The sequence below is a fragment of the Nannospalax galili genome, unplaced genomic scaffold (assembly GCF_000622305.1).
Source record: "Nannospalax galili isolate Female #2095 unplaced genomic scaffold, S.galili_v1.0 scaffold2127, whole genome shotgun sequence".
Taxonomy (NCBI): domain Eukaryota; kingdom Metazoa; phylum Chordata; class Mammalia; order Rodentia; family Spalacidae; genus Nannospalax; species Nannospalax galili.
Genome location: NW_008356163.1, coordinates 566,598 through 580,637, shown reverse-complemented (window position 1 = coordinate 580,637; position 14,040 = coordinate 566,598). Strand labels below are relative to the sequence as shown.

At 36.4% G+C, this 14,040-nt stretch overlaps 1 protein-coding gene across 1 annotated transcript; it reads left to right on the top strand.

Moving 5' to 3' along the window:
- The first annotated feature begins 7,926 nt into the window (after nt 1-7,926).
- Nucleotides 7,927-13,306, top strand: LOC103750959 (olfactory receptor 10AG1-like). Its single transcript, XM_008854232.1, has 2 exons — nt 7,927-7,948; nt 12,357-13,306. The coding sequence occupies exons 1-2, from the start codon at nt 7,927-7,929 to the stop codon at nt 13,304-13,306; spliced, it is 972 nt and encodes a 323-aa protein (XP_008852454.1).
- Nucleotides 13,307-14,040: the final 734 nt, after the last annotated feature.

Sequence of the window (14,040 nt, the reverse complement as noted above, 5' to 3'; positions counted from 1 at the left end):
GAATGAGATGATGTCTTCTAAGGTGCTCTGTTGTTTGTCTTGGTTTCATTTATGTTAATAATTTTCTCCTATTGTAAAATCATCTCTACAGGCCTGATCAGCCACAAGTAGGACCAAAGTCTTCTCCACCTGTTCATCACATCTTGCAATTGTGGTGCTAATTTTCAGATCAGCTATTATTACCTACCTTAGACCCAGTGCTAGTCATTCAGGTGGAATGGACAAAGTGCTTTCCCTTTTCTACACTGTTGTGACTCCCAGGATTAACCCAATGCTATATCATCTAAGGAAGAAGGATGTCATTGTGCCACTGAGAAATTTATTATATAAATTATTCACTTAAAAATATGATATATTTGCAAATGTAAGTTGCTATGTCTGTAATAAAATTTCCAGTGGTATCTATATTTAAACCTGTTTTATCTGCTTCTAAAATGCTGCTCACCGCAAAGCAAGTTTTATCTGTAATGGTGAAAGAGAGTCATTTCTTAAAGTATATATGTAATGTACATATTATAAAATAGAAAATTATCTCATTTATACATTTATAAATTTTGTGGAACATTCATTCCCAGACACTTTGGTAGAACTGGTATAATTGCCTCAATTATAACACATTCTCTGATCTATTAACTACAGAAAATTATGTGTGCTTCATTTATATCTAGTTAAAATGATTTTTAATCTAGGAAAATTAGAGACAACTGGGTTGACAAGATAGTACATTGAGTAAAGACTCTGCCACCAAGTCTGATATCCTGAGTTCGAGCCCCAGGTCATACGTGATGAGAGAAGAGAACTGACTCTATGACGATGTCCTCTGACCACCACAGAAAAGGTGTGCACAATACTCAAACAGCCACTCCCCATACACAATAATTAAATAAAACATTAAGCAATGTAAAACATTTATTAATTATATTCATTTAATGTAGATATTGACATACATACAAAAATTATGTTTCCTAAGGTAACTGTTAATTAGGTTAACAAAAATTTTATGCATGTATTTATGATGTCTATGTATTTATGTATTTATGAGAGAGAGAGAGAGAGAGAGAGAGAGAGAGAGAGAGAGGCTGAGAATATTACCAACACCCACACAAGTGCTAAGCAAAATTTCTACCACTGAGTTCCATCTCAGCCACTATAGGGCCTCATGTTGGTTTGTGTGATTTTATAAGTGGTGGTCATATATGTGAGACATCTGTTTGCTGTGTCTATGTATTTACACATGACAAATGATATGATTTAACATAATAAATATTACTAAAATTTATTCAATAATAATGACTTAAAAGAAGAAATAATTCTGACAGCCACATTTTCATTGATATTTCAAAAAATATGAATTTCTGAAATAAATAACATTATACTAAAACTGTAATATGTGTAGTGACAAGCAGTTTCAGTAACCCAAAATTTTAAATTTTCCATCATACATGACACAAAATATATTTTTTAAAGTTTTATATTATACTTTTATTTCTTTATATGACTCTGATATAGACATAGACCACTAGTGAGCATGCTTCTTTTTTAACCTCTCTACATACCTAAGCATTTTAATGACCCCGATTGCTGTGGGAGAACCTCATTTTTAAAATTTTTTATTGAATTTTTTTCTATTTCATACAGAACATCTCAACCAATCTTAATCATCTTTCTATCCTACCCTCATCCCCACCAGTACCCTCCAATATCCCCCTCCACTGGAACCAATATACTCATCTGTGTTAAGGCTCACACTGCCAAGTCAGTGTATTCAGGCATTCCTCAGTATATGTCTGTGCAATGAGGTCTAGTTGGCCTATCTAGAGTTCCTTTTTCTAGGAAGATCAGCTCTTCCTCACCTAGAAATAATCAGTTGCCAATATTCCTTCAGCTAAGACTAGGGTTTGTTCTTCGTTTCCCCAGTTCTATGCTGGGGTTTTGTCCTCCTGAGTTTGCATGGGACTTGTGTATGTTGCCACCATTGCCATAGAATTATATGAGCAGGGTCCTAGAAACTTGTAGGACTCTGTTTCTACCTGGTCGTGTACCTCTTCCACCCCCTTTTCTACGGTGGTCCCTGAGCCCTGGGTGTGTCAAGTCTAATATAGGAGTCCTGTCCAAGGACCAGCATTCAGCAGATTCTTAATTTCTATGCTTTGGCTATTTGTGACTTTTTGTGTTACTGGCCCTGTGTTGCATGATGGAACTTCATTGATGAGCACTGAGAGATTCATTAGTGTCTTCTTTACCACTGTTCTTTGTTCCATGAGCCTTAAGTGTAGAGGTTTCATTGTAGAAGTGTCACTGAGGCCTGGGATATTCATAGACACTGTTTATGTATGATCAATTGTAGTATTTGGTAATAGTTTCTGACTGGTGCAAAATAAGCTTTTTTGATGAGTGGTGACTGTGATATTTGTATGCAAATATAAGGATATGTATTTTGCACATACTAAGAAATCACATTAGTCTAGGGATGTGACAGTCTTGGGATTTTTCTCTAAGATCTGTGAACACTCCAGCTATATGTCTTTGGTTGTGTTTACATTATCACACTTGAGTTCCTTCCCATTGAGTGATCTTTAGTCCAATTAGGTAGCTGTTGATTGTCTGCAAGATAAAAGTGCCAAAGTCGTATGCTGTGCCAGCCATTGATGTGGTTATTTTTTCTTGAAGCTGGTGTTGGACCATTGATTGATGTTTTCCCTTGGCACCTTTATAGTGCTCTCCAAAGCTAGAGAGTTAGCCTTCAGGGAAAGTATCTTCAGGTCAGTTCCAGTTCCATTGCTCCAAATCCTGTGTCTGAAGTATGTTCTGTCTTTAGCGGTAGGGTCACACTTTCAAGTTCTGGGAGGCAATCAAGGGTTATTGCGATAGCCTGTGTAATTTTGGGTCTCTCTTGAACCAACCTGGCTGGCCAACAACTCAAATGGAGGTTTCTCCTGTCTGACACTGTTTCTTAGTAGGTAGCCTTTAGCTATACACATGGACTTATGTGGAGATATTGTATGTGTAATTTGTCATTAGGTTGTTTAATTAATATGATTCCCTCTCCTTTAAAAAAAAACTAGCTAGGTATTTTTTATCTCTCCTCTCTTTCTCCATATCTAACCCTTCTGCCATTGCTTCTCCATTTAAAGTGCTCCTGTTTTCTCCATTTCTCCTGTGCTAACACCTATCTCCTATCGTCCCATGTCTCTTGAGCTCCTTATTTCCCTTTATTGCCAAGGTTACATGTATAACCCTTTCTTCTCCCTCCCATTTAAATACTCCCATTTTCAGTCATTTCTCCCTTATAAATATCTGACTCCTACTCTTGTTCTTTCTCAGGTTCTTTCTTCCCCTTTATCTCGCTAGTTGCTTTTCATTATCGAGTTCCTACTGTTACATCTGGATACATACGCACATATAAGGATTTGGTGCTAGGATCCACACATGAGGGAGAACATATATCATTTTTTTTCTCTTAGTCTGTGTTACTTCACTTAGTATAACAGTTTCTAGCTCCAACCATTTACCTGCAAATGTCATGATTTCATCCTTCTTTACAGCTGAGTAGAATTCCTTTGTGTAAATGTACCACATTTTCATTATCCTCTTGTCAGTTGAGGGACACTTAGGTTGCATCCATGTCTTATATATTATCATTTAGATTTTTTCTTGGAAATGATTCTTTTAATAATTGTATTACATTTGTATGTGTACATATTATTTGCAAGTGTGTGGGTGCACATTTGGATGAGTGTACATGCAAACCTGTGCATGTATTTGTGAAGGCCAATTGTAGACTTTTGAATGGTTTCCTTCATCACCCACTGTATTTACTAAGACAAGATATATTCCTAAACATGAAGCTTCCTGATTCACTAATCTATCTAACATCTTGTTCTCAGAATGTCCTGTCTCCATTTTCTGGTCACTAAGATTGTAGACAGGTTATTTTGCCTGCTGGGCTTTTGTACTTGAATAATATGGATGCAAACACTGGCGGTTTTCAGACTCATAAGGTGAGTTTAAATCTACTGAACTATCTCCACAGTATCTAGAATTCATTCTTTAAAGTTGCTGCATTTAAAATGAAGCTAAGGTATTGGTTAAAAAGTAAAAATGTATAGAAGTATTTCTAAAGGCACTCATCAATATGAACTACAGTTCAAATATATATTAGACATTAGACAGGCTCTCCTTATAGTCCCAGGTGGCCTGGAACTCGCTATGCAAAACCATTCTGACCTCAAACTCACAGATTTCTGTCTGCCCTTGTCTCCTGAGTACTGAGACTAAAGATATGTACTGCCATGGCCCACTAAGTAAAATTTATTAGCAATAATTAGATATTAATGTTTTTATAAAATATTCTGGAAAATATAAGAACAAGAACACACTAAAATAGACTTCTTTGCTTTTGAGGATTGAGAAACTTTGGTTTGTAGTTATTGATTTATCTGACCATTCCCCTAGAGTTTCCAGTCTCTGCATGTTAAACCAGTAATAAAATAATGAACACCAGAATAAAGAATAATTCTAATGAATAACTATTATCAATCTACACAGAAAATAGATCCCAAATAAAATTACTGTCTTCAATAGATAATGACAGGATCTTACTGTTCTTTGTATGATGACTGCTTTCCTGGCAACTCAGTGTGGTCAACCACTGCCATTTTCAGAATACAGAAAAATTTTTCTGGCACTCATCACGACTAAGGGATCAGAACAATACATAGATAACTAAGTCTAAGTTGTGGCACTGGGGCTACTGATATGCCCACGTAGAAGGAAACAACAGAAGGTCATAGGCACCTAACCTGAGATTGTATCACAACCATCTAGTGTCTCCTTCTCTGCTGAATAACCAAAAGGCAATGGATTAGTTGATACTGCACAAGTTACAGTCCCAGTAAGTTATCACCAACCAGGCAGAGCACTTTAACTGTCTGAAGGTCACTCACACTCATAAAAGTAATCCCTCACTTTTATTCTATAATAAAACACATAAACTCATGGTTTTGCCCAGGTTTTTTATTTTTAATACTTTTGAGTTTTTGAGCATATCATACAATAATTCTTAATTAAATTTAGAACTCCCTCAACCATCCATGACCCCACATAATCCCCCCACTAGGCCTCATACATTCTGTCATATATTTGTACCCAGATGTCATATATTTGAACCTCTGGTCAAGCATTTGTACCCAGATGTCCACTAGAGTTTAGTCAGTCTATCTAGAGGTCTAAAGGATATGAACTCTCCCTAACCCAGTAGTAATTACTTTCCAAACATCCTGGGGTGGACTGGTTCACCTACTATTTCCCTGGCTCCACACTGGGCCCTTGTCTGATTGAATTGGCCTGGGTCTTGTTCACAAAGCGAACATTGTTGCAATTTCACATGAGCATGCTTCCAGTGGCCTGTAAACCTGTTTCATTGACCAGCCTTGTCTCTTACAAGCTTTCTGTCCCCTCTTCTGGAATGGTCCTGAATCATGAGTGTGTGAAGTTTAATATAAACACACCCTCTGCAGTTTCTTCTACTCTAAAACTTAGCCGGTTATGGACTTCTGTGTGTATGACACTCTGTTGTATTAAAAAAAGTTCACTGATAAGAGTTGAGGGGTGAGGAGTGCACTAGTATTCTTTCCACCTCTGTTCCACTGTGTCCATAAGCCCTAGATATAGAGGGTCCACTGTAGATATGTCACCTAGGACTGGGCACTTCTCAGATGTATATTATCTGTGTGTGACCAAATATGGAACTCTGTAAACATCACCATTTGTTGCAAAAAGAAGCTTCTCTGATTAGTGGTGCATGGTACACTTGTCTGTAAATATAAGGATCTATATTTAGCATATGGTAAGAAATTTCATTTGCTTTGAGATATGACAAAGAGTTTTCACTAAGATCTCTGACCTATCTATCCATGTATATTTGGCTATAATTAGGTTACCACCTATGAGTTTCCTTCTAGTGAGAGGATTTAAGTCCAATTAGATAGATTTTGCTCCCCCTCCCCATTCAGATAACAGTGCCACGCCTGCACCAATAGAGAAAGTTTGCTGTGCCAGTCATTGTGGTTATTAGGCTTTAGAATTGGGTTGGATGATGGATTGATTTTCTCCCTTGGCAGCTTGTGTAGTATCTTCTAGAACTATGAGAACTAGTGTTCAGGGATTTTGGCTTCCAGGTCAGTTCGGGCTCCATTGTTCCAAGTCCTGTGTTTGAATTATGTCCTTTCTTTAGCAGTAGGGTCTTACCTTTGAGTTCTAGGCAATAATGAAGGGCTCTGACAGCAATAGCCTGTGTTATTTCAGGAGTCTCTTGGACTACTCTGACCAACAACTTGAAAGGAGTTGTCTCCAGTCTGGCACTATGCTCCTTGCCATACAGTCCCCAGGTGTAAACCTGTACTAACGTTCAAACACCATATGTGTATTTCTAAGAGGATTCCAAAGCCAACACATTTCCCTCTGGCTTCCCATGCCAACCAAGTTCCATTCATCTCTCCTCTCCCCATACCCCATCTAACCTCCCTCCTCCTTCCCCAGTCCAAGCCACCCATTTTCCCTACTCTCCCTGCATGAGAAAACCCACCTCCCACCATCACAAATATCCTGAGTTCCATCTTCCCCCAACTCCTATGGTTTCCTACATGTCCCTCACCTCCCTGTCCAAGATAAACACTCCAACTTTTCCCACCTCTCCCAATACCCATAACATCTGTTCTCTACCATCCCCCTCTTTGAGGCTCTTTCTTTTCTTTTACCTCCATGCTCCCTTTCCAGGTTCGTTGGATCTTTCTGTTACATGAGGATATGTACTCTAATAAAAGGGATTGCTACTATGATCAGGAAATGAGGGAGAACATACAATGCTTGCTTTTCTGAGTCTGTTACTTTACTTAGTATAACAGTTTCTAGTTCCATTCATTAACTGCAAATTTCGCGATTTCATCTTTTCTTCCTGCTGAGTAGAACTCCATTGTGTAAATGTACTACATTTTCATCATCCAGCCATCAGCTGAAGGACATTTAAGTTGTTTTCCATTTCTTAGCTACTATAAAAAGAGCAGTAACAAAGAGGTATGTACAGGCATCTCTATAGTAGGATGAATCCTTTGGGTATATGCCAAGGAGTGTACAGCCTGATCATATGGTAGATTAATTTTTATCTTTTTGGGAGTTTTCCACACTGCTTTTCATAGTGGTTGCATGAGTTTCAATTCCCACCAGTAGTGAATGAGTGTTCCTCTTTCTCCACATCCTTCCCAGCATTTGATGTTTTTCTTCTCTTGATCTTAGCCAGTCTGCATTTGTGTAATCACATTTTAAGGTGATTCTTAGCCATGTTTATTTCTTCATTTGAGAACTCTCTGTTCAGATCCATAGCCCATTTGCACTGCTTTATTTTTTTAATTTCTTTGTTTTTTTGAGTTCTTTGTATATTCTGAATATTAGTCCTCTCTCAGATGTGTAGCAGATAGAGAGTTTCTCCCACTCAGTGGGTTTCCTCTTCATTTCTTTGGTTGTTTTTTTTCCCTGTACAGAAGTTTTGTAGCTTAATGAGGTTTTACTTTTTGATTGTTGGCCTTAATGTCTAAGCAACTAATGTCTGATATATAGTCTTTTCCTAAAACTATATCTTGTATGGTATTACCTAGGTTTTCTTCCAGCAGTTACAGAATTTCAGGTGTTTATTTGAGGTCTTCGTTTCATTTGGAGTTGACTTCTGTGCATTTTGAAAGATAAGGTTTCAATTTCATTTCGTAAGTGGAGATCTAGTTTTGCCAGAACCATTGTTGAAGATACATTCTTTTCTCCTTTGTGTTTTCCTGACACTTTTGTCAAATATCAAGTGACTGAAATTGCATGTAAGCACGACTGAGTTTTCTATTGTGTTCTATTGATCTATGTGTCTATTTTTGTCCCAGTACCATGTTTTTTTTTATGACTATAGGTCTGTAGTATAATCTGAGATCTGGTATGACAGTCCCCCCAGTTTTGCTTTTATACTGAAGATTACTTTGGAAATCTGGGGTGTTTTGTGATTCCCTATGAATTTTAGGAAGTTTTCTGTAGCTCTGTGAAGAATTTCATAGGTATCTTAACTGGCATTGCATTACCCAGTTTGATTCTGATGGAATTGTTTACCATGATCCCCCTTTCTTTTTTTAATTGATTTTCAAATTTTTCATACAATTTAGTTTGATAGTGTTGAGAATACTCTTCTCTATCCACACTTCACCTTACTATTCCAGTCCCAATTATGTGTAATCTCATACACATAATATGGCCTATAATGTGATCTGTATTCCCGAATGCTCTTCAGTGTGAGTCTATCCACTAGTCCCATTGAAGAGTTCTATCTCTGTGAGTCAGTGTCTTTCCTCCTCTCAGCAACCAAAAATGTCAAAAGTTCCTTAGGTTGTGTTGGTGTTTATTACCCAATTCCCCATGTCTATGCTGGGATTCTGCCTGGTTTGACCTTGCATAGAACTTGTGCATGCTGTCACCATGGCTGTGGGTTTATGTGAGTAACTGACTAGTTGTCTGGAAGACTGTTTCCTTGTGATCATACACAACCTCTGGATCTCACCATCTTTCCATTTGCTCTTTTTTAATAATATCTGAACCTTGGAAGGCAATTTTGAAATAGGTACCCTAAACAGTAATAAGCACTCTGAGACTTCTTGTTCTCTGCACATTGGAAAATTATAGCTTTCTGTTTTAAACACTACCTGCTGATTTAGGATAATTCTCTGGCAAATGGTGAGGGATGCATTCATCATATGTGTAGAGATTATATTGTAGATGTGTCACTTAAAAATAATTGTCACACAGACACTTATTTTCTATGTTGGGCCAGATTTGAAACTATATTTTTTCCATCTGTTTTAAAAAGAAGCTTCTTTGATAAGAGATGAAATATACACTTGTGTGTAAATATGAGGATGCATATTTAGAGTAGAAGAAGAAATTATGTTGGTCTATGAATGTGACAAAAAATAGGCTGTTCTCTAGGCTCTATAACATCTCCAGCCATGTGTGTTTGGCTTTGTTTACAATACCACTATTCATGCCCTCCCATTGGCCTTATTTCCAATTAGACAGCTGTTGTGTAGACCAAAATTACATATCTCAGTTCACGAATGACAGAAGATAAAACTTAAAGTACAGAAAATGCCAATTATTCACAAAGAATAGACACATATTTTGTAATTGTGTTCGTGAATATTGTAACATGTTGTAACTGCGTCAGAAGTCTAAAATTTGTTTAAGAATATTCAAAACATCTGTATAATAATTGAAACTGGGAAGCAAGTAAAACACTGTCAAAGATAAATTAAGCAAATCATGGCATATTCATTCAATAGAGTTCAATTCTGCAATGGCTGCACATGAATCAATGAGATGGACTCTTAAAATTAATCCTAGATCCTGATTATGAAGAATCCAGATGATAAAGATTTCACACTATTTGATGATGAACAATCCAATGTAAAAGTTTCCTTGTGGTAAGGGTAAGGGAATATGGAAATTATATCCACCAGTTACATGAGGCATGATTTCTGGATATTATGACTATTCTGTCTCTTGTTTGTGATTATGGTCTCAGAACTGTTCATAGCTGACATTCCTTTTAAATGTAAACCACATTAAACATATTTTAAATTTTATAATAAATTATGAGCCACTAAAAACCAATTGAATAAGTACATATTAAACCTGAAAACCTTCAAAGTGAAAGTATACCTTTAAAAAAAATAAAATGCATGTTTTGTGCCATGATAATTATTCTGTAGTAGAAACTTTTAATGCTAATTAAATGTAAACTTTTCACATTCTATCAGGCAAATTGGTTTTTTGATATTTTCTGAAATTTCTTTTGAAGATGAGTTGTACAATTAAATAAATGTTCATTTTTTGCTTCTAAGATCGATTTGTCTGAATTTAATAATTAATAAATGAATGCTCTAAGTAATGTTAACCTTCACATAGAGTCTGTAATGTCATCTTTGAAACAGAGAGGCCAGTCTAGAACCCAGGCTATTTATGAAGTCTGTGGAAAACTCTATCATAGATATCTGAGCAATTGATTGGATTAATTGTTTAAAATCCCTGAAAAAGAAATTTCAGAATTTTGTCATTTGGACTATAAAGACTATTATAAACTACAAGACTATTATAAACTTCAGCAGGGCTTAAAATTTGACCAGAATACATAGTGGCTCTGATTGCTGACGTATTCTTTAGATGAGACCAGGAATGAAAAGGAACACATTTAGCAGTGGACCCAAGAAGAAGATATGAAATTGTTAAGCAGATGTGACTGGGGGAGGGGACACAGAGAGGAGTTGGGGATGGTAATGGTGGATAGACGTATTTAAAATATATATAATGTGTGAATGAAATTCTCAAATAATTTTTAATGGACCCATGAAATAACAGAAGTTTCCCTGTATTCAATGTAAATTCCTTCAACCCTGTCTTCAGTGATAGCTGTGGATTTTCCAAGCAAAAACACATATGCAAACACAGGCACACATGTGCACAGCCATCAGTAATTGCCAAGAGATGTATGCTGATGAACAGAGAAGAGACAGATTGATCTAACCAAAGAAGAAAGTTTTGAGAATTCATCCAGGATCACTGCCAAACAGAAGCAGTCTTCTAGAAGGTAATTTAGTGACAGAAGTTGATCCCCAGGGTCATTATGCGTATTCCTATTTAAGAAGAGTTGATGTTTGAAACAAACATAGCTATTACAGAATGTGTGTGTCTTCCCGAGGATGAAAAGTGTTTATGAGGTTCTCGATTAATAATCAGCTACTCTTTCTTAGGCTCTTCATGCACATTTATCGATATAATAGATCAGCTACTCTTTCTTAGGCTCTTCATGCACATTTATCAAGGTAAGATATAATAGTACTATGTATATAATGTACTCAAGTACATTTGCAAATAGTAAAAGAGAGTAAAACACAAATCCTTGAACTGTAATTGAAAATGTATTATTTATCTAAATTTTATACTTTTTAGCTTTCATAATTATAAAAATTATCATCAGGTAGTCCTGAAGTAAATATTTTATAAATGAAAGTAAGATAAACTTGAAAACACTCACTAGTAGCATACAAAACTAGCAAAGAATGCTTGAATACAATTCATCATATCTTAACTCAACAGCATCAGTTGATTGGTCTAGGAAGTATGGGGTCATGAGATGTATGAAAAGATTACAAAACAGCCATTTGTTTTGGAAAGTTCAGAAACAAGCATATAAAAATGTAACTTCAGTCTACGATGATTATTTTACCTTAAATGATCTTAATATGAAGGGACATGAAAGCTTTTTTGTTTTAATTTGCTATTTAAGCACCTTAGTTTATTTTATTTACTTGTAGACCTTTGACAAAGGTTTTATTATCAAAAGAACAGATGAAGACGAGACAGTAGCGACAGAGCTTGAACTTTATAATCAAGAAATAATGATAAACCTTCAGGAACAACAAGAAATATGAAAAGTATTATAAGAATTGGATCATATTTTCAGATTATGTTTAGTTAATATTTAAATACAGTGAACAAGAAGGTTAAAAACATATTAAGATCCACAAGTTGGCAGCACCATCAAGCAGCCACCCACCAATCCCCCACCCCGTCCACCTGCAGAGGTTCACAAGAAGCCAAGTGTGGAGGAGGAGGAGGCAGCAGGGGCTGGAGGCACCAAGGTCAAACCCGTTCCTGTGACTGATGAGGCTGTGTGACCTTGGGGACTATCCACAGCTTGAGCTTGGGGTGGGGTTGGGGGAGTGTGGCTACCAGGGGGAGGTGATGCCCCCTGTAATAAACACTGAATGACTGGTGTACAAAAAAATATTAAGATCAGTATTGCTCCTATGCATTATGAGAGGTGTTCTGAGAGCAAACTTTGCATGCATATTTTCCTCAGTAACAAAGGAAAGTCTAAAGGAAAAGATTCATGGGAAAATTATCAAACTGAAGAAGTTAGAATGTTGCTACCAGTTCAGATAAAAAGATTAGCCCAGAATTTCAATAACAAAAAACCTGTGTAGAATTCCAACCAGGAGTGAAATTATGAAATATTTTCTGTAAGATGTTTCAAATGTAAGTGCTTGTGATAACCTTGGTTCCAATAAAGCAAAATTTAATGAAAAACTGTAAACCTGATTTACTACGTTGACTTTATCAGTTGACTACAGAAATTTCAAATCTCGCTGAATTGTAACAGGGCATGGTGCTAATTTAAGGTGTTATGAAGGTTTATTTGTTAAATAATAAAAGTAGAAATAATGAAATATCAAATGTGAATTTATTAATAATACTGAATTTAACATTTTCAGATGAACAGAGAACTAGAACAGAAAAATCAAATGACTCCACATTAATAGAATTCATTCTCCTGGGGTTTTCAGATATTTCTCGACACCAGGGGCTTCTATTTGGAATGTTTTTACTCATATATTTGACTATTCTGATGTGCAACAGCATTATAATTCTAATAACAAGAACTGACCCTGCTCTTCAGACACCGATGTATTTTTTCCTTAGCAACTTTTCTGTTGTAGAAATCTGTTATGTAACAGTCACTATCCCAAGGATGCTTGTGGACCTGTACAATCAAAAAGGAAATATCTCTATATCTGAATGTGCCACCCAAATGTGCTTTATCCTTATGCTTGGAGGCACAGAGTGCCTCCTACTAACAGCTATGTCCTATGACCGTTATGTGGCCATTTGCAATCCTCTGCACTATGCTTTAGTTATGAACCACAGAGTGTGTGTGCATCTGGTGGCTTCCTGCTGGCTCAGTGTCATTCCAGTCGTGATTGGACAAACTTACCAGATTTTCTCACTTCGCTTTTGTGGCTCTAACAGAATTAATCACTTCATCTGTGACATCCCTCCAGTGCTCAAACTTGCTTGTGGAAACACATTTATAAATGAGATAGCCGTCTATGTAGTTGCCATGGTGTTTGTCATGGTTCCCTTTGTGCTGATCATTGTTTCTTATGGCAAAATTATCTGCACCATTCTGAAACTGTCATCAGCCAAAGGGAAAGCCAAAGCCTTCTCCACCTGTTCCTCTCACCTGATAGTTGTAGTCCTGTTCTACGGAACAGCGAGTGTAACTTACTTACAACCCAAACCAGATCAATCAGAAAGCATTGGAAAGCTTTTGTCTCTTTTCTACACCATTTTGGTCCCACTCTTGAATCCCATTATATACACTCTGAGGAACCAGGACATCATGATGGCACTGAGAAAACTACTCAGTAAGATGCTAACATGAGGGAAAACCTTGAAATTACAAGAGTGTATAGTGTTTTATCATGTAGCTAAAACAACAAGAAGAACGTATTTAATTATTAAAATTGTGTTTCTATTTGTGTCTATATAAATGACTGCATATAAATGACTTCAGTATGTAAAACTGTCAGATATCATGGAACTGGAGTTGCAGGTGGTTGTGGGCGACCTGAATGTAGTTGTGGGAACTGAACTCAGGTCCTCCATAAGAGGCCTCTTAATTGCTGAATCATCTTTCCAGTCCTAAAAAATACTTTTCTTCTGATATTGTTCTTTAACACTAATTATGTTTATATCAACAACCCCCGCTATGCTAAATTACCATCATTTTACAAAGTTTAGTTATGTGCTTCTGTGTTCCCAGATTATAAGTTAAATAAATCATATGTTCCTGTTTTTAAGATCCTACTTTCCAGGGCTGGTTAACAACTATATTGAGAGGACTGCCTGTGCAGCCTCACTGCAGATAACTTAATTGGTTGTATAACAAGTAACTCTGGACATATTCTAAGGTAGATTTTTTTTAACCTTCACAATTCTCTATGTATTTACTTGAAACTGTAGCTAGATTTAGCTAATTAAAAGATAAAAAAATAACAATTATAGAGGAAGTATAAAAATAAATCAGTCAAGGATTGAGGAGTCAAGGGGACCTTATCCTTCACTGATGAATTATTTGTCACTGATAAGACAGGAAATGGAGGCTAATGCTTTCTG

What these genes read in the sequence shown, in the direction of transcription:
- LOC103750959 (XM_008854232.1), top strand. Translation starts at nt 7,927, where the DNA reads ATGTTTTTTTTTATGACTATAG. An exon ending in GTTTTTTTTTATGACTATAG is followed by an intron (nt 7,949 to 12,356) that starts GTCTGTAGTATA and finishes TAACATTTTCAG; the next exon opens with ATGAACAGAGAACTAGAACA.